The sequence below is a fragment of the Rhea americana genome, unplaced genomic scaffold, assembly GCF_003343005.1.
Source record: "Rhea americana isolate MKP2758 unplaced genomic scaffold, rheAme1 scaffold_254, whole genome shotgun sequence".
NCBI lineage: Eukaryota > Metazoa > Chordata > Aves > Rheiformes > Rheidae > Rhea > Rhea americana.
In genome coordinates, this window is record NW_028186373.1 from 60067 (window position 1) to 85856 (window position 25790).

The 25790-nt window shown below is 35.1% G+C and overlaps 1 protein-coding gene across 2 annotated transcripts in view; it reads right to left on the reverse strand.

Moving 5' to 3' along the window:
• Positions 1 to 25790, reverse strand: part of GNB1 (G protein subunit beta 1) — a 51632-nt gene that overhangs the window by 4454 nt on the left and 21388 nt on the right. For both annotated transcript variants that reach the window (XM_085307140.1, XM_085307139.1), the window contains exons 2-9: positions 23243 to 23305; positions 21764 to 21815; positions 15158 to 15265; positions 11179 to 11217; positions 9324 to 9430; positions 7258 to 7321; positions 5039 to 5201; positions 1270 to 1336 (exon numbers count right to left, since the gene is read on the reverse strand). In XM_085307140.1, the coding sequence (XP_085163266.1) occupies positions 1270 to 1336; positions 5039 to 5201; positions 7258 to 7321; positions 9324 to 9430; positions 11179 to 11217; positions 15158 to 15214 (497 nt within the window). In that variant the 5' untranslated portion in view covers positions 15215 to 15265; positions 21764 to 21815; positions 23243 to 23305. The remainder of the gene's footprint in view (positions 1 to 1269; positions 1337 to 5038; positions 5202 to 7257; positions 7322 to 9323; positions 9431 to 11178; positions 11218 to 15157; positions 15266 to 21763; positions 21816 to 23242; positions 23306 to 25790) is intronic.

The window sequence follows — 25790 nt, forward strand, 5'->3', positions numbered from 1 at the left end:
AGTAGAAAAAAAGCTGTCTTTTTAAAAAATGTGGTTTTTTTTTTTTTTTTTTTTAAACACATTTCTAGAAACAGAATGTCTGATGCTCATGGCTGTTTATATGCAAATCTCTTGTGACATGGCAATGGCTTTATTTCCTAAACAATTATAAGGCTGAGCAGCCCTAGTAAGGCTACTGCAAAAGTTGAGTCAGCATTTCTGTTGTTTAAGAAGTCACTGAGGATGTATAACCTGGTGAATTTTTTCTTGTCTTAAAGTTGCCCCACTTGTCCATGACAGCAAGCTTGCTACTGCAATAATCAAAGAGTAGGAAAGGATGAAAAACAATATCATAATCTCCCCTAAAAAGAGGTCTAAACATTTAAGAACCATTAAGGATATTTAATTTCTGTCCACTTCTCAGTAAGCCAGTCTTAGTCACAGATTTGCACTAGACAAATAAGATAAAAAGTACTTCGTCACCCTTCTGGGGGTTTGGTCGAACTGAGGTGATGTCAGGTACAAATTTTTATCCAGATAATTGCCAAGTTGCTACAATAACTCCTGAAACAGCTGCATCTTCTTGTGAAGAGCATCATTTTAATAGATCTAGTTTGTTTTTAAGAACTTATTAGAAATATTTTTGTATAAAAACCCAAACATCTATATTCAATAGTACTCAAAATCAATGCACTAAAAGAAGGGCCTTGAAAGAGAGTGATGCTGTGTAGAAGAGATTTATTGGACAACCTTTGTTTTTAAGAACTGCTGCTTGGGAGAGTTGTATTGTTTCTAAGAGGGAGATATAGAAAAATCAATGAAGAAAGATGGAGTGTTCAGCAGCTAGTATTTTATTAAGATATATACCTACATCCTCCTGAACAGAAGTCTGTTGTCACTGTAGAATGTTTTCTAGGAGCTCTTATAAATTGTTATAGATTAAGATTTATATAAAGAAATAACCTTGTAAAAAAAAGTAATGAATACTGAATACTATAGGACTTCAAAAAACAGTCATTAGTCTAATACACTTATTTCCAAAAGCCAAGTGTTTATGGTCAAAAATTACATATATCATGTCATAAAGAATTACATGAGACTCTTCAGAATATGGACATAACTAAACAATCAAAGCTAATAAATTTGCATGAAGGTTTTTTGACATACAATCAATAACCACTTCCAGTCTTCTGGAGGAGTATCAGCTTTAACAAGAATTAAGTTTGCTTCAGTAAAGCTTTAACTATGAAAAGCCATTGCTAACACTCATGTCTCAATTTTACTGCTTACCAGGTGGTGTCGCCAGAGCTAGTAACAATTTGATTATCATCCAAGAAACGGCAGCATGACAAGTATCCTGAAAACAAAATCAAAAGTGAATAAAAAAAAAAAAAACAAGGATTACTATGTTCTATAAGGGCTGCTGCTTCCTCTCATGCAGAGTTAGTAAAAACTATCAAATAGCCTAAAACATAACAAAGAATTTTAAAATAGGAACCTCAAAACTTTTGGACAAAATAACGTTTCACAGACCATGTCCAATTCAACCACTACACTGGTATACCACAGCAGGTTGATCTAAATAAGATGTCTGTAACACAGAAAAAAAAACCCACAAAATTAAGCAGCCTAACCAAAGAGCTAAGTATGATACTGGTTTATAAATATTTCATTTTTTTCCTTTTGTTAGAGGGAGAAAAGGAGAGGAGGGAGAGGAAGATGAAAGATCTGGGCTCTGCATGCCAAACTGGAAAGACGTGCACATAACCCTACACTGTACACACTAGAGCGGATGTGTGTGACACTACATCCAGGATCAACAAGTGCTTATGACCTTGGCTGGATCATACAGCTGTTTAAAAACTCTGTATTATTGTTCAATGCAAAGAATAGAGCACTTTCACTGGATGTCTTCCAACAGTGGTATCAAAGAATTGATTTCAGTGCTTGATCTGGAGTATTTCTGTGCCTTTCATCTACTGAAGGACCACATGCCAGATTATCAATGTAGCAACTAGGATTACAGTAGTAGTCTATCAGCTCTATTTCATTGTGTTTTATAAAGCACAAACATTTCTGAATATCCAAGCTACAGCAATCTGTAAACATCAGCTTCCAGTTGTAGGCTTATTGGTAGCTTTGTTCAATTCTGTAACAGAAGAGTAGCCCATTAAAACCATTTCTTTAAGAAGATTTTACACAAATTGGTTATGTTCAAGTATATTCTTTCAACGTCTCTTGCATTATAAAGAAATTCTACCTCTCATGCTAATGTACAGATCCATGTTTTCCCAGCTACAAGTATAGTTTATAACCTTAAGGAGATCAGTAAACAGCTAGAATATCATAGAAACAATGCTCTTAACTTGCTATTGCTAAAGCCTTTTTCAAGATTTTGATATGCATAAACAAGGCCACATACTGTAAGCCAAAGCTGATGAGTTACTTCAATACTCCTTGGGGCCTGAAAGGGGGGAAGCGTGCCTTCCTATAAATCACCTTATTGGTCACATCACAATCACTATTTGAAGGTCGTCAAATCAGCACTGCTTTCCTCACTCCACCTAGATGGGACATAACTCCTCAAATAAGAGGGATAAAATGCGGTTTTTAAGAAAGACAGCTGATATTTAGCCTGCTTTAGTTCATGTTTCCTTTATTCCTTTCCATTAAAAAAAATCACTAATGTGTAACTATTCACTTCTGAGTAACCTTAGTTTCCTTAAATGATAGATTTCATAATTAGTCTTGATCAGGCAGAAAAGCAACAAGACTGAGTCCACCTGATTTTTTCTCCTCCTCAAGAACTGTTAAAGGTTTTCTTTAACAAGAGCCAGAGAGCCAAGAGCCAAGTCTCTAGAGCAAGAGAAATCTGTTTTCCTGCATACTGGATTACACTCTTTGCAGAAAGAAAGGGATCATTAAGATGAAGTGCAGCTTCAGGGCTGCAACCATAAGAGAACYTTATTACAGTTGATTCCTTTTTGCAGATTGCTGGAGGTATTACTGATGTTGCAAGAAAGCAGAAGCCTGATGATTTGTATGTTAGGCTCAGTGCTATTCCAGGACTCTCTGTAATACTGAAAGTGACTACTCAATAGCCAATGTTTTCATTTTCAACTGAGTTCAAGAAACTACCCGCTCAGTTTTCTTCTGAAAGTTTCCAATGTCATGCTCAAACAAAAAGAAAAAACTCAAAACAACGAAAGAAAAAAGTGTCACCCTTGTCCATTACCAGTCAATAATAAGGACAATTCATATTTTCTAGGTTACTGCTGCTTCTAAGCTGCACATCTCCCTTATTCTTGTCTTCTAAAGAACATAGTTATCTTCAGCTACGGAATTTGCATTTAAAGGTGCATGACAAGGCCAATTCCATTGGTTTGTTCTGAAAGAAAAAACCTGTTCAATTCAACCATATTTACAACTCCTGTTTTTAAGTGTCATGTGGGACTTGCTTCGAAAACTTTTTAACAATTATGGTTTATAATCCTTCTAACTAGAACTAACTAGACTGTAAGGCTGTATCACTTCACAATTCTTCCTGGTATTCTTAATTGGCCTGAAGATAACTGTGTAACTCAGAATACCTGCCATTAAATACCTTCCCATTCCACCAAGATAAAGAAAGAAGCAAGTGGAGATTTGGCATCCACCTGCTAGTTCAGTTCTTTAGTACATAATTACATTAGCTTCTAAGACTAAATCAACAAAAAGGAGTTAGAGTAGACATATGTCAGGCACTTCACCCTTACTTTGCAGGGATACCTACTATTAGAACTTCTCCTGTGAGCTCGCAAGTGAGAATACATTGAAACATACAGGAGAAAACTGAGGCAAGATATTCCACACTATTCAATGACTTCTTTCCCCAAAGGGATTATTCAGTTTTAGAGACTGTTGAGAAAGCACATGCTGAGCACAGACAGGCATCTGCAATAAAGTGAAGACCTTGAAACACAGATTATGGATTTTACCCAAGATTCAATTAACCTGCTGTTTCTACCTTCCTCAATTATGAGAGCATCTTAAATTAGAATTAGAACCTAAGGTCTCACCCATCACAAATAGTCCATCTTAAAAACTGAAGGCAAAAATTTGAAGATACAGTATTTTGGGGAAAAGGGAGAGAAGTAGAAATAAAACAGAAAACTGCAAAAACTCAAACCTCTACAGCCATGAAGTAGCCATCAGAACGAAGCTGTCTTATAAAAAGTTAAAAACAATTTCATATGTTTCTCTTGTTCAGAGTACCATCATCAATAAAGATGTTAAAAATGAGGGCAGGAAAAAGCCCTTCAAAAACAGGTATTACGCAGCTACGGTTTTATTATTGAGAAATAAAGGTACACAATACAGTATATCTTTTTTAAACAGAAAATTACATTAAGTAACTAGTAAAAGCTTTCTCCACAAAGACATGTTGAACAAACTATTCAATATTAAGTTTCTGAAGTATCTTTATCATATCTTCTCTCCAGCAAGACTGTACTAGTAACATAAACAGATTGAAGAATATGCACATGAGGCTGGATCCATTGAAGACAAAAGAATTTAACTCTGTGTCAGGATGCTGTATTGAAATGATAACTTAACAACATGTCCTATCTCAACACAAGTACTGCTTATTCAAGATTGTGCACAGTAAAGCACTGCCAAGCTATTACAGTGAATATATCCAAGCATTTAAAACTTCGGGGTGGTTGTATAAAGCTTGTGATTACCATGCTTAAGGGACACAAAAGTATTTCAAGGAAGTTTTAAAAGCAACAAACCGGTAAAGTTGAAAACAAAAAATGGTTATTTAGAAACTGAATTTATCAAAAAGAGAGAAGATTTAGTTACCAAGGTCCAAAAACACAGCAGAGGGATTAGCACACAATAGGGTTTAAACTCATCACACTTCATATTAACAAAGTTATCCTAGACTAGATAGTAAAATAACCTTTCAATGAAACTCTGAAGTACAGCAGACTTAGAAAGAAAAAAAAAAAATCAAAAACTCAAAGTTTTCACCATGCGCTTAGATATCTTGTTCATTCTTGAAATAGGCACTCACCTGTGTGACCAGCCAGTTCACGGCTGACACGTACATTCCCTTCACGAGTTTTCAGGTTATAAATGGAACAGATGTTATCAAGACCACCACAAGCCACATAGTTTCCAGAAGGAGCATAAGCACAAGTCATGACCCAAGACGAACGCAGAGGAATAGCATGCACCTGAAACAAAGATACACTAATTAGTAATCAACAAAAGACTGACTTAGTAGATTCCTGTCAGAAGTTTTTCATCTCTCTCACCACACATCTTTTGGTCAAAAAAGACAATGGAAAGGGGGAAAAAAAGCCTTTGGTTGTTTGAGTATCAAATTATTTTAAGGGTAACTTGTCTATGTAGCTTGTCACATCAATTAAAGCTGTAATTAAAACCTCAAATTTGCTTTCCCTGAATCCATTCTAATCAGCAATTCTCCTAAAAGCTAAATGATTTAGTTTCAGTGCTCTGCTTGCTATTAGTTTATTACGTGTTCAGGCGAAGACTGACTTCCAAGTACAGCAAGCAAAAATGCCAATTCCAAGCTTAGATAGTATGAATGAATAAGTGACGAAATTGCTACTTTCATTCCCCTTTAAATCCTTCCTCGGAAGCCCACTGCAAGCAATCAAACTTCACATTTAAATAACTACTCCTTGTTTGAGCTTGGAATGACAAAGAAACAAAGAACTTTATACAAAATTATTGAAGCTAAACATTTTTGTCTCAATAACTCATTGCTGTCATCCTTGAAATTTGTTCATTATGTCTTTGAGAAAGGGATCATATCCTTTCACATACTCTGAGATTTAATGTAATATTCACAATCTTCCCACATTTTTTAAATAAAAAGAAGATTATTTTTTGTACCTTTGCTGCTACAGTAATCAGCAATCCTGCAGCAATCAGTTAAAGAACAATACAGCACTAACAACATAAACAGCTCATTTTGATAAGTCTTATATCATGGAACTTATTGGAATATTTATCTTGAGGCATTTTAGTTTATCTAGTGAAAAAAATCATATTGATGACAACTTTGTTACTTCCGTTGTGCCGTGCAACTGCCAAAAGAACGTCTACATAACTACCTACTAGCTATAATTCTAGCTTTCAATTTATTTTGCTTTTTAAACTCAATCACTATTTCACTGAGTCAATTTTTTCAGGGCATTGGAGAAGAGAGGTGATGTTTTTGCAGCTGAAGAGTTCAATTTCTGATTCTAGTTCAGTCTAGTAACAATCTCTGATTCATTCTCCTGTTCTAAAAAGGGTGTTCCCTGACTCTTGGTGATGTTATGGGTTAATTTCTATTTGAAAGAGATACTAATATGGAAATCATAGCATTCAGTGATTATTTTAGCTTATCTTTCAGTTGACAGGGTGCACTGTAGCCATTTAAAATACATTTACCTGTAGACTGAGATGAGAGGAGGAAGATGAAGACAAAGGGAAGGATTTATTCCTATTTAGTAAACATTATTATTATTCTTTACTGAAGTTATGAATTCAGCAGTTTAACATGAGAGTTTCAGCAATAATCTCAGCTTTAGGGGTTGCTGCCTTAGCTGTTTGTTTCTGCTCCCTCTCTGTGGCATGCCATTTGCTTAACTAAATTGACAAAAACATTTGCAAGGCCATGATATGAGCTAAACAAGGAAAGCTTGTTTGAAAAGGTCAGTTCTGTGTTCCTATGCACAACATAGACCTGAGCAGCTGTGTCAACCCAGCTCAAAGGGGCAACACGTAAATTGTTGCTTGCCCTGCTAATTGCAACCATAACCACTAAATACCAGTTACTGTCATATGAAAGTAAAAGTAACTATGCACTGCATCACGTGATTGCAGCCAGGAGATGGCCTATTAGATATTTCTGGTGTTTCAATACTTTAATGCAGACACCAAAACCAAATCACCATGGCTATACTTAAGTCTAACTATTTTGGTGCAAAATGATGATTACTTCTTGGTCTCTGATGATAAATGCTTCTGTGGCATCAAAATAAATCAGAGCATTCCCTAGAATTAAGTAAGATTTTCTGCTTGTGTTGAACATCTCCATACATAATGCACTTATGATTCTGATGGAGTATCCTAWAGGCAAACTTCACTGTTTTAGAGATATCAAAATTCAAGCATATGACTATGARGGTTATATAGCCAAAATCACAATAAGTAATATTTCCTTCCTTTTTATTTACAAAGCAATTATAAATACAGGAACATGTCAGTTAATCTTACCTTGTTTGTAGTATAGCTGTCCCAAATTATAAGTTTGCCATCCTGGGAGGCGCTAACTAAAAGCCTGGACAGGAAAGAGCAAGTAAATACAGTAAGCACAGAAAAACAGGGAGAACCATCTTTCTAATGACATGTCTCCACCACTACAGCTAAGGCATTTGAAACCATTTAAGAACAGTGTGTCATTAGCCAGTCTATTAGCACTACAAAAATAATTTTGCAAGGACTCAATTTCACTTGCTAAATATTATGAAAATGCGCAAGGTGACACCTCCATGTCCACACTTTCCAACCTTAGAAAAACCTGCAGCCATGCAACAAGCATCTCAATCTTGAAAACTAGAGCAGAAAATCCAAACGTAATCAGTACTTCTATGTTCTACAGAGAAGCTTCAAATTTATTGAGTTGGTGAATCTACATATCAACATTTTCCCTTTTCTTATTTTTTACAATTGGAATTTAAATTCTAAGCTTTCAAAAACTCTGAATTTATGTCAACATTGAAATGCACTGAAGTTTCATTTCATTTAAATGAAAGTGAAATGCAGCATGCGAAGATGTCACTAATGGAAGGCATAGCTTTAGAAATAGTTTTACTCTAAAACTTAAAGTTCCTTACTCCTCATCCTGCAATTATATTTGTCCCTGATTATGTAACATTTAAAGATAGATCAGTATACTGACATCAAACATCTATTCTATCTCCACCTTTTCCAAGTAATTTTGAATAAAACAGTCCAATGTTATCTGTATTAATTTAGAGCACCTGTCTGACCTTTTCCAATCTGAATAACATGGTGCAGTCAGTGAAGTGCTTCTGCCTGTGTTAATTTTTTTTTTCTTGCTCTACACCACATTTTTAGAGTTATCTTGATACACTTCTGTGGGACAAGAGTGTGAATCTCCATCTTTAAGCTATATGCTAAAGAGAAACCTAAAGCAATGAAGTCTACACATCCAGGAGACACACATTCTTTCACAGGCATAAAAAGCTAAGGTATACAATGCTGCAAAGCTTATCTCATCACATAACAATTGCGTCTTTCTGATAAAGTGCTAAGCAATTCAGAGATTGGAAGTATAACACATCACGACATGTCTTCCATTTTTATGCTGCATACTGTCTTTTTTGTAAGCACTTGGCTGTTTTCCTTCTTTTTCCTTTTTTAATCTGTATATGCACACAAGAGATCACATATTCCTTTCAAATAATAAATCCTGTTTATTCAAATTTGATTAAAAGATATATTTTGTGACATCAAGCTTCCTTTGACAATTCTCTATCAAGTAGAAAGAGTCTAGCTGTAACTTACAAATTCTTGGCGGGTGGGGGGGAGGGGACAAATCCGTATGTTCCTGCTATGAAGCAGCAACATATTTTAACTGAAGTTTAAAGACTTCCTGACATTAGTGTCTCAAACAATAAAAGAAAAATAAAAAAAAAGGAGACAGAAGAAAGGAGAGAAGAAGAAGAAAAAGAGTATCTGATAGTGCTTAGTTTTTAGTTAGCATTTGGTTTCACTACAGACAGGTAACATCGGTGAATAGTAGGAAGCATTTAAGGGAAAAATGCAACAGATACAAAAAATTTGTCTCTCTACAATTTCTCAGAGTCCTATGGTACCACAACTACATTTTTTCAAGCAAGTAGAAGGGACTGATATTTTGATACCAAATGTACATTCAAATACCAAAACATGGACATAAGCAGAGTGAAAGCGATATTAAGTATTGCTGATTTCTCTTGGTACCAGAATAGTACTTTGTAATTAAACTTAAGCAGGCAGAGCTGATTGCTTCAATTTTAAGTTCCCACTTGAAGTGAAAAAAGGCTGCTTTCAACTCCAGCATTTGCCTAAAAAGGAGGACTTCAAGTAGACTGTAGCCATTACCAAGTCAAACATAAGTATGTGCTTATTTGGGGGTTTTGGTTTTTTGGGTTTTTTTACTTTTTTGGTCTTTTTTTTTTTTTTGTCTCGTTATAAGACTGGAAGGCAGTACCAGGTCTTCAGCTTTCCAAATAACAGTTAAGCCAAATTATCAGCTCTGTATCATTAGCACTCACCTGGAATCAGTCCCCCAGTGCATTGCGTAAATTTTAGCCAAGTGTCCCCGGAGTGTTCTTCTAGTGCGCATTTGAATTCTCCCCACTGGATCAATGTTGGCTGTGATCTGAAGTGGAAGTGGTGTTACACACTAAACTTTCACTGCATAGTTCCCGACGTAACACATTAAAACACAATTACATTTACACAAGCATTCCAGTGCAAATCAAAGAAAGAACAGGCCCTATATAATGAAGATGCAGTTTAAAAAAATTGACATAATCAAAAATTATTTTATGTAGACTTGTTTACTTAGTAAACCCAGAATTCTTCTCTAGGTGCAGCTTATCACATTATAGAGACTTTAAGATATGGCTTTTCTTAGGTCATATCTTCTTAGATCTTTGAGATTTCAGACCTGTGATCTGAGTTCTCTACTTCTATATAGGTACATGATAGACTTAACAGTTGGAGGGGGTTCCCCAGCCTAAGTGGATTGTACAGGGAGTTATATCAGGCTTTAGACATGCCGCCATTTTTAAAAGACACATGAATAATTCACCATCAAACAAATTGTCTTCCAAGCACAGCATTATCACAATCATTGTATTCACGTTTTATTTAACTTTTGGATGATAAAAAGTAGAGACTCTGGAGTACGTGACTAGTGAAGTGAGGAAGTCATCAGTTTAGCTGTCATTGTACTGTTAAATATAATGTAAATAATTCCTCCAACCTGGAGAGAAGTACTGTTTTTAAAAAGAAAAAGTTTCCAATAATACAGTAATATAATTCAAAAGTTTGTAACTTCGTTTTATGGTTAATATCTGCATACTTCTCCTGTCTACACATTACAGGATTATTTAGCAAGTGCATTTGAGCAAAGATCTCTGCATTTTTTCAAGAACTATGAACACAGCTCTGGATTCAAATGAACAAGTAAGAATGTTTCCTAGACAGAAAAACTCTCCATGGTGCACATCTTATATTAATGACTGAAGCCTTTTTGCATACTTTCACCTTGGGAAATGCTTATTAATTAAACTAACATATCTGACACATTGTGCCTCATACAAGATGAGATTGCAAGGTATTTATGCTCAAAGAAATGTTGATGTTAATTTTTTTACTTGACGTTTTAGTGACATTTTAAATGAATAGTCTGACATCAATCACTTCTATACCAACAAACTTAAATGAGATGCAGAGTATTATTTGTCAACAGTAAAGCAGAGGGATGAAATATGTGAACAAGAGTAGATTGATTCACAATGTATCTAGAAAATAAGCAAAGGCTTGCCACTGCAGTAAGTCTGTTTCAGTCTGAATTCTTCAAGTCTCTGGAAAAAAAAGAAATCATGTCTACTCCATGAGATGGACTGCAGGGCAGTCCATCAGATTCCCCCTTCTCTACAGTTAATTGGCCAAGCCAATAGAATCTATGACAGCAGAGCAACATGCAGAAATCTCAGATTCAAAGGCAGTTCAGACATCAGTGCAGCACCATGTCGAAATTAATAAGCTGGTTAACCTGAGCAGGTCTTATAGCTCAGACTGTCACAGTAGCGTGACTGCACTACCAACATACCCATAGCAGAATTTTGAGGCTCCCCTGCATTATTTTCTACTGAGCAGCAAAGATATGCCCCAAATCACCTATCAAAGTACTGCTCGAGGATATCGCTCTCAGAAACTAGGCAAACAATCAACACATGTATTTACAGAAAAAACATTTTACCACCCAAAGGCAAAGAGAAAAGCAGATCAAGGAAGAGAGAAAAAAAAACTAATTTGAACAAAAGACATGTTTTTATACCGTCTTCTTCTATGAGAGAGACATTTTGTAATTCAGGTTAACCTCTAATGAAAACTTACCTGAGCCAGGGTCGCATCCGCACATGCTTTCCTAGCATCCTGCAACGACAACAACAACAAAAAACAAAATTACAGAAATCAAAAGGAGTTCTGTACATCTAGTCATCTTCAAATTTCATTTTGTCAGATCAATCAACTCCCCTCAAAACAAGGTTTAAGAAAGTATTTTCCTTGTCATGCAGGGAAGACCCAGCATAACTGGAACACGAACATAAAAAGAACAGACTGCTGTCAAGACACACCTAGCACTTTGAAATTTTCTTCTTTTAGGATAAAGATAACATCTCTTTCACCATGAAGACAGTCAAGTAGCAGAACAGCTTGCCCAGAGAGGCTGGGTAGTGTTCCATCCTYGGAAGCTTTTCAAGGCCTAAATAGATAAATCTTGGAATAACCTGGTCTGACCTCACAGCTGACCTGCTTTGAGCAGGAGGTTGCACTAAATGACTTCCAGAGGTTCCCTTCAACCAGCATTCCTACAGTCCTATAAAGCTTTGCCAACGAAGACTGGAAGCAACCCTCGGTAAGTTACACATACAAATGACTTAGAAGTTTGCTTTACTAAAGTTTAACTCTAACCCAAGTTTCCTTGTCGTCAAGTCTAATACATGACAAAAAAAATTCAAAACAACATTCATTATGTTCAGAAGAGACTTAAAATAACGAAGACAGGAAGACATTAATTTATCRAGCTAGTTATGTATGCTAACGATCAAAGAATTTGCAAACTGTCCTACAATAGTACTTTGCATGGACAGGATCAGCTCAAAGGGACTCAGTTATTTTAGTCATCACGTGAGAATTTTCACTTTCAATTCTAGAATAACTACAAACAGTTTTAGAGAATACTGTCAAGAATAACGTTTTCATTTACTACCTATAAATAGCCAAGAGATAGTTAACAATGTACAAATTATACAACTGGATAAATCTTTTTTCTTACGGATGGTATCAAAAGAGCTATTAAAAGGAAAGGTAGAAAAAAAATCTGGATCTTCTGCTCAGCAACAGTGAGCATTTCTTCCTCCTATACAGCTCTTGTGCAATTGCATCTGGTTTCCAGCTGTTCACATATCCCTTTATCAGAAGTATTTAAAAATAAGGAAGAATTTGACAAAAAGTGAACATGGCTATAAAAATACAAGAGGAAAGTCTGTACTGTAGACGGGAGTATAAATAATGCATTGAAAAGGAAAATATAAGCTAAACATCTTCATTTTTGCAGCAAGAACTACTGGATAGACTAGCTTCCTAAAGGAAACACTGAGGCCTATTAGACTTAGCAGACTTTTTCCACCTAGCAATATCAATTTTAGAGAATTGACCTATGATARTAGTAGGGAAAATAAACTGGGCAAGTCTCTTAATTGTAAAACCATGAGCATTTACAAGAAATTTATCAGATAATCTGAATAGGTTATTTATCTGCCCAAACTTTTTTCAAAGGCACATACTAACACATTATGTATCTGTGTGTGTGCATGCACATGTGTATTTGTGTGTATGTAAGTTCTTGTAATAGTATTTGGCTTTAAAAATGAAATCAATCTTCTGTTCTTAGTTACTTGAGAACACCATTAAATAGAACATATAGAACAACATTAAAAGCTGCTAAGCAAACTGTTTATGCTCATTCTGGCATGAAAGTTATCCTATAATCACAGCACGCTTGCTTGTTTTCATGCAGCAATACAATATATTTTCTTCTAGGTTGTTAGCACATCTGAAGGCACTGGGACATAAATAAAATTAYAGAAAGTCAGTACATAAATCCGTTAGCTTAAGCTAGTATTCAGTGTTTACTGGCCAATATAACTGTATAGATTTAAGTAATTCATGGTGAACAACATTGTAGCTGTTCTTCCCTATCAACAGGGACTACAGAGATAAGAAACTATGTTGTTAAAACTAAGGTTAAGATGTGGAGACTCATGCCTGTAGGGGACAAGAAGATTCTGAGGCCATTTAAGTGTCAGTACCATATTCTCCCTGTGGAACGTGTCAGGAAAGGGAAAAAAAAAAAGTGTCTCATTTTGACTGCTAGGGGAAATTTCAAATAACAGAAAAGAACCAGTGTCTTGATAAGGTGGTTCATGACCTGTTCTAAATTAGGTTCAAATAAAGCCTCATGAATCTTGGCAGGAATGCACTGAGGTTCCAGATCCCATTCACACATTAAACATACAACTGCCCTCTGAACAACTCAAAGATGTGTCAGCTAGCTTCTGACAACTGCTACCCACTTGGAACATTTTGGGAGAGGAGGTTGGGGACATTAAGAAGTCTGTCTTAGAGATAAAGGGATTTCACATACTCTTGGCCTACCCCAGTTGACTGCAAGTTCTGTTCTTAATCAGTTCACTGTTATGAGTAAGAATGTCACTACAGCACACAGATACTTCATTCTGTGGAGTGAGAGATGGGTAGCACTTAGTATCAGAGAGACTTGAGCCCTGCAGTAAGTTTAGGTACCTCCTCTGAACTACCTGTTCAGCTACCAATGAAGAAAAACCACACACATGCGTATGTGCACACACATGCTTCCCATATACTGAAATTCATGAGTGAGTCTTGAGACAGAGGTGAAACAAGGAAGGCAAGTACTATAACCTCAGTCTGAGGCAGGAAATTATTTTATTTAAATTTTGTCAGCTCTTGAGATTAGAGATTGCTTCTTTAAGGATAAGGACAGCAGGAGAAAAAGCTCCATGCCTCTAGAGTGCCTCTTCCAAGGTCCATGCAACAGATAGACCAAAAAGCATACAAAGTGTAACACTTAGAGACTACTAACTAAAATCCTCTGTCCAAGTTCACAGAGCACATTTTGAAGATGTCCAGCTATGATGCACAAAAACCACCAATAGTTTTTAATGTTTCACTTTCTAAAGGGGATTTTTCTTTCTTTCAGTAATAGTATTGTTACCATCAAGTCACCTGAAAGAACAAGCTGCTAAGATTGCTAAAGAAAAAGGTATTAGATGCATACAGAGAGATCAGAAGTAGTAAGAAAGAACTAAGATGCAGTTTCAACACGGTTAAACTTAATTCTGTCCTTGATGTCCTTTCTAGAGAAGCATGAGACATCAAGCAAAATCTCTCCTGAGTCTCCCCAGCAGTGAAAATTTGGAGTTGGTCTACACTAAACTCATTTATAGTGATTTAATTAATTTTGAAATATGCACCATAAATTTTTCTCGGTATGCATTATATTCCCCTCCAGAATAAAACAAAACACTGATAATATTCTAATTCATGTCAAGTTTCATATAACATTTTTCAAATTAAATCTGTGTCATTTGGACAATAGTGTTTCTTTAAATAGGCTGCTTTCACTTTCTTTCTTTTACTTAGTACACAGAAAATGAGCAGACATTAGCAATTCATAAAGATTTAGTACACTGCTATAATCTACACCTTAATACTGTTATTTTTACAAGACAGCCTATAGATAGCGCTTACGTAAACCTTTAATCATGCTCAGGAAGTTTTCAGCTTCAATCCTCAGCTTATGTTCTCAGAGGGTGACTAACATATTATATGCTGTTGAATTATTGTTTGATTGTTTGTTTAGTGCAAGATCACTGTGTGTAACCAACTTGGTGTGCAATGTTCCCTTTCATCTAGTCTCATCACAAATGCATTCGATATGAGTAGGTGCAACAGGTATGGCAAGCAAAGTGGGACATTTGTTTAGGGTCCAGTACAGGAAAACTTCAAGAAGCAAATTCATTCTGATCAAACCATTTTTTATATTTATTTGTGTAGCCATTACCTTCTAAGCAATACTAAGCATCAAACAGTAATTTCCAAAAGCAGCTACATGTGCTTACGCTTTCTAAAGACTCATGACATTAACTCTGCAATGCACTATGAAAACATTAACTTACACCTCATTTCTGTCCACCCCTGTTCTTCTTGAGATACACAAATAACCATTCATTTGTACAGTGACTTCACAACCTACTGATTTAATACATACCCTGATTTGGTTTTTCAGTTGCTCAGCCTCCTGGCGTAACTGGTCAAGCTCACTCATTTTCCCGTGCTAAAGTTGTACTTCACTGCCACCTCTGAGAGGACTAGAAATCTGAAACAAATAATGAGAATTAGTAGAAGTCGTAACTTGAAATTAAAAAGCAAACTGTTGCTTCAGCTAGCTCAAACAGCATGCGTGTGTGTGTGAACACACAAAACAGTTACTGGTTTCCAAACATTGAAATGAATGACAGTATCTCTGAAATTCCCTCAGAATAAGGTATTACCATACTTGAAATGTGCTTTCTGCCCCCCCACAATAAAATAGAAAATGATCTGAACTTACTCCTTTCCTCCTTATCCCCTCCCCAAGTCTCTTTCTTATTCAATTTTGTATACTTTGAAATTCCATGAACAGAACAGCAAGCTTTTCCAGCAGATAAAACCCACAGAAAATTTCTAGCTTCTGTGTTTGATATTAAGAATAGAATAAGGACTCCCCTCATGAAAGAATAAGCACTGTAAATATTTATAGACTGACACAAGCAATTGTAAATTTTTTTTTAAAATAGTATGAACTATATCTGAAATATAACAATTTTGAGAAATGTTACTTTGGTATCTTTAGAGGAAATCATTCACAAACATCACTCAAGTTTCTCCTTGTTAACTATTAAAGCGTCTCCTTAACGTTTCTTATAATGGATTTTAAAACTAACATGCTGTCAGAATAAAAGTAGTATTTTTTGACTATCGAGGAAAGGAGCCATTTTCTTCCCAGTACCTCATTTTCCTAGCATCAGTACTTCTCTAACTCCTCATTAATATACAACTCTCTGGCTGATGCACTCTGTAGCCAACAAGATAGAATCTGAATAAAAAAATAGTATCACGGAACTGCTTCAATTATTCTGAATTATAACTGTTTTCCAGTATAAATATATATGAACTTTCTATTAAGCATACAATTTATCTTTAAAAGCTTCTGTTTCAGAAAGGTTCTATTAGCATTTTCATCAGTGTTCTAAACCAAAAAAACTCAGCTGTACCTAAACTTTGCTTTAAAAACTCTACATGCTTGTTTACCAATATAAGATGCTGAAGAGACACAGTAACATTTGTCTTTTGCTGCAGAACAAGGTATTTGTTACACAGAGTACCTACAAGTTTATAAAGTATTGCCTTTTTAAGAATATTTTACTAGAAAGAACCAGAATTGTTCTTTCTCTACTAAATAATGCAAATGCATACTATTCTGCTGGGATTTAATCAGCTTTGTAAACATGAGGAGTTTGTTTTTTCTAAAGCTTTTAGGTAGCCCTTCCCAAGAGGAAAGATAAGGATAATTGCCAGAATTTTAGCTAATCACAGCAACATAAGATATTGTGAAGGCAAATTAAACTAGAAGAGCAACATGACTGTCTAAATAAAATAGAGAAGAAAATTATTTGGGTGTTAATGCTCCCCAAGTAGTGCTGTCCCACAAGCAGACTCCTCTCAGAATTCTATGTAGTAGAAAACACTCCAAACTGAGAAACTAAAGGAACTTAATGTTAGAAAGCTCTTCGTATCAAGACTTACACGTTCACACTCTTCTCTGAAACTCTGAGTATTTTAGAGACGAAATTTTATTTAAGTTTCTATCACAAAAATTCTATTCATTCAACTTCAAAGCCCTTTGCTTTATAGCAAAACTAGGTCTCCTCTTCTGGTTCCAGGGTCATCTTTAAGCCTCTTTAAGACTGGTTGTTCAGCTTAGTTCAAAATCCAGTTAAGACAAAACCTGTCAAGGGTGTTTTAATATCCTACAACCACCTTGATGTCTTTTGAATATTCTTTTGTTTCTCAAGATGTTTTTGTTCAGGCTACCTTTAAAACAGAATACACTGTAGCTGCRTCTCGTCCAGTTTTTAGCATGAAGTCATCACTATCTACAGTTTCTGTATAGCTCAGCAACACATTGTGAAGAAGTATGCACTACTCCCTTCCTAAAGGAACTGACAAAATCTAGAGTCTATTCTTTAAAATATACTTAAGTTTTGAGATCTTCCAGGTTTTTTTGATTTCTCATTCTATTTCTGCCAAGTTACTATGCTGTTACTATATAGCCCAATTTCCACTAAGCTAACACCAGCCTCTCCAGAGTACAGAGTTTACAAGTGATGTCATTCTTATTTCAGAGAAAGAAACTACACTCCAAAATGTAAGTGTACTGCTCAAGGTCATAGCAACTGGACGATAGGAGTAAGGTAAAAATTTAGGACAGAGAACTCCAGCTGCAGAATTTGAGTACCTAAACTGAAAATTTACCTGCAGCTTTATTTTCAAATATAATAGGGTGAATAATCTAATAGCAGTCATTTAAATGTGTCCTCCCACAACAGTTTAAAATGATGCCAATTTATTTTTGCCAGAATTTATGCACTATGTAACACAATTCTTTCATCTAACTGAAACAAAATTTACTTGAATAGAAAGAGGCCTAAGGAAACAAAAACTAAGCCTAGGAAAACAGTCATACAAAAAAAGTCCACTTCACAGAAACTGAACCTAGTACTATCATTCTGGCTTGTTTGTATATAGTCACTGTCATTTCATAAACGCACTCCCTCATTTTGCAGGGAATTAGACATATATACAGGGTGTGTTTGTGTGTGTGTGCGCACACTCAATCTGCTTTACCTACTGCACAGCTAAGCTCTTAAAGTGATCTGCACACTCCACCACGAAAGATAGTCACTCACTAGTGTTTTAAGGAAGACTTCCTTTTTACCAACACTACAGAAACATCTACACAAACATGCAATATACTGTCTCCGTTATTACAGGCAGCAAGGAGTTCAAGGAACTTGTCAACCAGTATTGTTCAAGTGGTATCTATGAAYCTTGACTTTTAATTGCTTGCTATGGTTCTTGTTTCAGTATTTGCTTCATGGCAATTAAAAGCTGAATGTATCAAAACCTTAAAGTCTTTCCAAACTGTAATATCCATATCAACAAGTTCATACCATAAAGGTAAACACACTTTTACATTTAAAGTTACAGGTTAGCCCTTAGGCTTTCCAAGCAACTCCAAACTCTGAATCTGACTTGTGATGCAGCATCAATAGGAATTGTTTAAAACAGATTTCCCCATTCCCTCTGCAAGGCTTTTTATTGTTTAAATACTAACAGGAAAATCTAACTCCTACCAACATGATTAGCACTCAGGAAATGAAAAACCTAATAAAACCTAATAAAACCAAGGGCATCAAAATACAGTTCTTTGAAGCAGACTGAAGATTATAGATCAACCAATCAACTAATTTGGCCATTCCTCTAGTCCTTTTACATGAAGTCTTATGCAATTAAATTTATGCCAGTAACATAAGGGGGACCCATGGGAGGGAAAAAAAAGGCCTTATTCTCAACTAGAATTTTGGCTAAAAATATGTATGTTAAAGGAGCAACAAAAACAGGTAAGGTCAGTGAACTGTATAGAAAATATTTTAAAATTTATTCTCATTCTCCATACACAGAGAATTTTTATACAGATTTATTCATACTACAGTCTCAAAAATAACAAGAAGAAATTTCTTTAACAACCTAAGTTAGTCAGAAATCAGCCGCAACTGAATATCATGAAATGATACACTTTGTTTCTTAGCATGTTCTAAGGACTTTTAACTGCATGCTAAAATAACAAGGTTTCTAGGAGAAATTGTTAACTTGATAAGGAAGATGGTTCTATTTCTGAGGTTTAGAAAGAAGTTACTAATTTCTAAATTAAGCTAACTTCATGCAAAAAGCCACTACACAAGTTCCACATCCTGTTTCCAAATTATTACCATAGGTGCAAAGAAATAAGCAGAAGTAAAATTAATGCTTACCTTACTTTCCCTTGAATGTGCCACTGTGTTCTCAAAGGCAAGCTCCTCAAGAATAAACACATTCACTTTGCTGAACTTGCTCAAGACTTTTCCATAGGCTGAAGTGCTTAAGTCTCTCTGCTCTAAGCCTAATTCTCCTCAAATCTTGTTAACAAGTATAGGTTACAGGTAATTCTCTTCTTGCTAGGGACAATAATATGCATACTTGCAAGGTAGTTTACTATTCTTCACTACTCCAAATAACCCAAGTCTCTATTACCTAGTACACCTACTACCTAGCACCTATTACAAGCTACTCATGAAAGAGTTGCTTTGTTTCCCATTTTCACACTGAGAAAAACCAAGGACTGTCTACAGATAACTTGTTATATAACAACAAACTTTTGTCTCTCAATTTCAAAGAGTTATATTAAAATATCTGTGGAAAAATACAGATGTATTTTGAAATTATTTCTATATATGATAAAACTTCACAATTCATCAACTATGCAAAAATTATTTATCGTGTTCCTTGTCTCAAAGTAACATAACTTGCTCTTATATTGAACAATTCCGCACAAGAATCTGAACAAATGAATAGAAAGTTTTGTGAAATTTGTAAAATGTCACAATACTTGCTGCAGAAGAAGATATACTTAGAATTCCAATACAGTAACTCTAACTTAAAGATAAAGCTCACAATTCATAGAAAACAATGACAAGACTGAGGTACAATTCAAATCCACTCATTTCATCACTACAACCTTAAGGTCCTTTCCAGAACTAAAGCTATTTAATTCAATGAAGTTCAAGCTACTGAGGTGTGCAATCTTTAAATCTAGAACTGAGATATCATTAATACCATCAGTTTAGCATGTAGGTTACAAAAAGAAAAGAACCTAGATTTCTCATCACAGTTACATTAGGTCAAATAATTACAAATTTTTATTTCTTAATGGCCAAACTGTGTTTGGCACCAAGTTTGTTAGTTTTGCTATGCATCATCATTATCAACAATTAAAATAATCCCATCAAGCCACTGTTGATGCAAACTTTGATAACTTTGGTTTAAAATTATATTTTTCTAAGTCAGATTATTAGCCAAGTAGTCATTTCATAAGAAGGTGAACTAAATCACCTTTTTTCCATGTGAATGAGCTATCTTCTGTTACTTGTTCCCAAATGTCTTTCCTGTTAATATATACCACTCAAGTACATATGGAACAGCAAGACAAATAGCCACATGGCTCATCTGCAAAAACAAAGCTAAAACGTTACAGCCTTAATAACATGATCACATTATGCCTACCAGACAGTCTCATAGCAGGTCATCCGATTAAAAGAAGCTGCTCTAATCTATCAGATACTGTAAAACCTATTAGCAACACACACAGGAGCTTGTATGTTTTCAATGACAAAGTTATTATACGCAATCCACTGCTAATTCCAGTGTTTGGACATCATATTGGCTTTGAAGAGCTTTTTCAGGGCTTTTGTTTGTTTCTTTAATGGAACAAGATACTGTTTCCTATTTGATTCTCATCCAATAGTAAGTATGATGTGCATACTTTAAATATGATGTGTATGTTCGAAATTACACGATCTGAAATAGAAGACAAAAGCATTTCTGGGGTGTCTTCAGATCCTGAAGTATACATACTGTGATCACGAAAATGGTACAGGGAATTTTAGAGATTAGAGATCATTGAAAAGATAGAAACACATAGAAACACAATATAAGTAGTGTATGGAATCACACAAGCTGCTGTGATACAAACCATTTGGAAGAGAAAATTAGAAGAGGTACACTGAGTAACTCAGACACTGGCTCAGCACAACACTGGTTACAACAGAACAAAAAGTTATATAGGGAATAGGATACAAAATACTGACAATATTATAATGCCACTGTGTAAGTCAATGGTCTGGATCACTGTGTTCAGTCCCAGTCCCTGCAGCTCCAAAAAAAGAACAAAGTGTCCAGGGATGACCAACATAAGTAATTAAAGAATACCCCAAGAGACAGATCGAGAAAATAAGCAAGAGGTTTACGATGTATAAGAACACATGCTATAGAAATATTTGATGCTTACTTTTTGAAAAAACAGGGAAATATCTAGTAATGGAAAGTTAACAAGTTTGACTGAGGAAATGTTTTCTACACGACACGTGACTAAAGTAATACTCATCACTGGCTAATTGACATCACAAGAGGCAAAAAATTCAAAGTTATACAGATAGAAAGTTAATGAAGGTTTCACCTTCCAAAAGTATTAGATATAAACACAATTAAATAGAATATAAACTTGACACTTAGATTCTGAATAAACAATACTGAACATTAAAAAGAACATTCTGAAAAGAGCCAATTTGCACACAAGAAGTTTGGTTTCCTTTTCCCAAACATGCCTGATAAGGAGTTTTTCCATCCATGAGAGGATAAATATTATTTTTAAATGTTTTAATTAAAATAGTCCCCTGCCCCACTGAGATGAAACAATTTCATCTRTGGTCTCCCTGTGGTTTGTCAATTCTATTCTTGAAAGCATGCAGGCACAACATCCATTATTTAGCAGGTTTCCTGGCCATCTTGAAATCCTTACTGTTAACAACACACACTAAAGTAGAAATCAGGCACTTTAGAACTGCAGAGTAAGAAACAAGTAAAAACTGAAGTTAGCCATATTTTTAAAATAGTCTAAGTTTCTCAAGCACTAGAAGAAAGGAACTACTTTTTTTTTTTTTTTTTTTTTACTACTTACATTTTCTCTCACTATAGTAGAAAGCCAACTTCTGCTGTCAAACATGTAAATTCTGAAAAGGAAAAAGTCAGAATGAGTCTTATATATTAAAAAATAATGTCAATATCTTAAAAGATTTAGCAGAAAATCTAATACTATCAAAACATAGACTAGTCTATCTTAATTAATATGAGCAAGTTGGCTTGTCTTTTTGAAGAAAAAGGACACTACTTTGGCAATAACACTAACATAACCGAAAGATGTGATAAGCTCAAGAAATTTTCAACGTTCTTTTTTAATAAAACTCATGCAATCCTCAGACCATTAGTTCTCTCCTATTTGTACAGAGGTCCATTCTATTACAGAGTTCAGGATTATAACAAAACATTATCCCACTCATACAACACCTCAATTTTGATAGTGCTACAAAGCACCAAAAAGATCTCCATCTTCAAAACCTTGAAATCATTTCTTCTCAATGTTGTTCCTGAGGTATGCTTGGTTTCTCAACACAGCTGAATATCAAGGTATCTAATTTATCAACAGAAGTTACATAAATCTCCCAGTGATAAACTCAAGGGAGCGCACACTCTCCCCTCTAGAAGACTTACAACTTCCAATCACTAAAAACAAAAAGGAAAAAATTATAAACTGACAGATTAAATGACCCACACACACACTTTCAACTTGAAAGGTGGTAATGATTTAATGTACAGACTGGCTTCACAGAAAGGTGAAAAAGACTTCTCCTTAGAAATCTCAGAACATTGCTTCTTTGACAGCACACAGTAATGATTATAATTCACTTCAAGATTTTAAATATTTACAATTGCTTATATGTTCAAAACATCTTTGGTCTGTCTCTATCACATAGCAAGAAAAGGGCTATGGGAAATGTAAATGGACACTTGGGTATACCTCTTCAAGCCTGCTGTGACAGGACAGTGGAAGATTATTCTTAGCATAAAGCAAAAATGTAGTAAAACAAAGTAATCTTAAATCAGAACGCCAGTCTAAAGCTTCACAGATTTTAAATTAAAACATTCACATGCAATGCAATTGTATTTCTGTTTGTACAATTCACTGTTAGCTGGAAAATTTACAAACCACTTGTCTGGTATGGAGGTTAAGCCACTTAGGATATGGGTCATCCTCATCCAAGCTCATTTATAGATGAACAGTTTAGGATTGTGATTATGAAATCAGTGTAAACAATTTTGGTTGTTATTGTCAGAACAACACACTTAGGTATAAAACAGTAACTCACACTCATAGGCCAAAAGAAACAAACACCTAAACACCCAACACAACTAATTTAGGTTCTGAAAAAAAGAGATCAACTATAGTCAGCTTTCAAAAGTCTTGACAGAAAAATTTATCCACACTGCAGATACAGTGAAATCTATTTGCTGAAAGAACTACCTGAAATGTGAACAGGTAACGTTATGTTGGAACACTAACAGCACACAGAATACACAATAAAAAGGCCAAAACACACACCATTATTGTCCTGTGCTGCACCCTCATTAATGCAGGAGAGGTGTTGCAGATTTCATATGCCTTCTGCAAAAAAGAAACAAAAAACAAAAAACAAAAACAAAAAACTACTTTAACCAGCCTGTAAGAAGAGTAAGAAAGTACAATAGCAAACTTCTTTTCCACGAAGTAAATTTTGAGGGTGTTTGTTTGTTTTTTAATGAGGTTAAGTTTTCAATTGGGTAGGCTGAAAGCAACTTACGATGTTGGCAGACTGCAATCCTGACACTGAGATATTGAGATAATTCTACACTATTACTATAGACTTTTTTTAAGAACAAAAGTAGTCAAACCACGTAAGGAATGAGATTTTCATTGTCATGAGCTTCCTTTGTTGTTGTTGATAAAACAGCCTGGTAAAAGCAACACAAGTTACAGGCCAGCTCATATTCACCACACTGCAGTACTGACTCAGAGAAGAAAGTTCTTATATGCAACTTAATAAGCAACGTCTTAATCAGCCCTTATAACCCTGCATAGCTGAAAGCCTGAGGTTCTCAACACCAAGAATTGGGGTTTCTAAAACAGAGGAGAACAAGAACTACTATCAAATACTTTAAGCATTGTTCAAGCAGTTAAACTTTGTCACCAAAGGACTTGAATGTCAGTCAGCCCTCCAGACTGTTGGTGTAAGTCACGTTCCCAAATTCAAGTAGCCTACTGCTCTAAGAAAAAAGGCACAACTTGGGACTAATGTACAATACAGTAACTCTCAGAATGCAAAAACGTCGTCATTTCTAGGTAAAGTTTCCTGACCACAGGTACTCTCACCCTAACTACTGTCAGTCTAATATCCTGCTCTTTTCTTTAAGGTTATTGAGATAGATTTTTAGGGTGGAGTTTTCATATCAGTGTAACTATCTCATCTCCAAGATTCACTACAAAACGAGTCTTCCTGAGAAGACAACTCTTCTGCAGAAGAAACTACATTTGCTGGGGAAAGTAGAGAATGAAAGAGAAAAGGAAGAAAGAAAAGGGAACACTTTTAAACTCTTTTCCAAGTCTTTCACTTTCCAAGTATTTTAAACATCATAAAAAATCTGAACATACTCTCCCAACTAAGCAACTTACCAGAAAGTATAAAAAGCCTTCTCCAAAGGTATTATCTCTGTGAATACGTATTTCTCTTCTTATCTCACCAGCGTTAAGATCTACTGATTCAATGTAAGACTTAAAGCCAAATATTCTGGATGTTAACTCCCATCTGCATTCCTTCCTAAGACTTCTTTACATATATGTTGGCTAGATGCTAAAGGCCAAAATTAGAGTTCAATCAAACCTGACTGAGGCCTGAAAAAAACTGTCCAGAGAATTTGACCAAATCTGAATATTATCTGGCAGATAAGCATGTGCAGTGAGGTGGAGAGGGAGGGGGAATTTGACCTACCAGTTTTCCAGTATTTGCATGTAGAACAAAGACAGTATACCTGAAAAGGACAACAGTTTCATATATACAGGCACACTGGAGCACTGTACCCAGAAATTTCATTATCCTTAATTTGGGGATAGAAAAGTCAAAGCCACTTTAATAGCTCAAATGGAATAAATGACAGTATCCACAACACCAGTGCTGCCTTAATGTTCTCTACTTTACTCAAGATAAGACGTTTTCTGAAAACATTTTTTTGAACAAAGACAAAGCATCTTATCATATTTTTGATGTTATTACTGAAGCCATTTTCTGTTTACACTCTGCCACACCTTTTGAGTGGGCAAGCCTTTTCAGCTTTATACTTCTAAATCCATATTCGTAGATTAATAATAGCTTCAGTAAGTTCCTGCAGGCATTGACGTTACAGATTAACATATACAGAATTTGACATCTATGAGTACTATTTACTCCATAATGTAACAGTATTATATTAATAGAAAGTTAATATTAGGGCTTTCTAGTAGTATTGAGAATGAGCTACTCAATTTCAACTGCTGCTGAACAATTAAACACAGAAAAATTCCAATATTAGTAATATTACTCAGTACCTGAAGTAGAAGCTATTTTTGGAAAGTTAGATGATTTTAAGCTTTTCAATAAGCTCACTGTATTGATCTTCCTTCTACCAAACAAAAATAAATAGTGGAAAAAATAATTTAAGTACCATATATTAACAATCTCAAGTTGGAAAGCCCAATACCTTCACACATTCTTAGATCTTTTCAACAACGAAGAAACAAGACTGTCATTTTAAAAAATGGTAAGATATTTTACATCAAAATGAGAAAGCCGGACACAACCGAGGTAAATAGGCAGACAAAAATCTTGATTAAAAAAAGACACTGAAAGAAACAAGCCATTAATAAGGAAGAGTTACCTATGCCAGTATTACCTATGAAGAATAAAATGCAGTAAAGTCTCAGTGATTTAGAAGAAAGGATAGAGGTAGGGATGATCACAGAATACCTCAACTCTTGGGAAAACATTTCTTAAATGTATAGCTTAATAACCAAACAAGAACTCAAAGGGTTGATAGTGACCGAGTCTTAAGAGCACTTTAAGAAAGTGACCTGTTAAAAA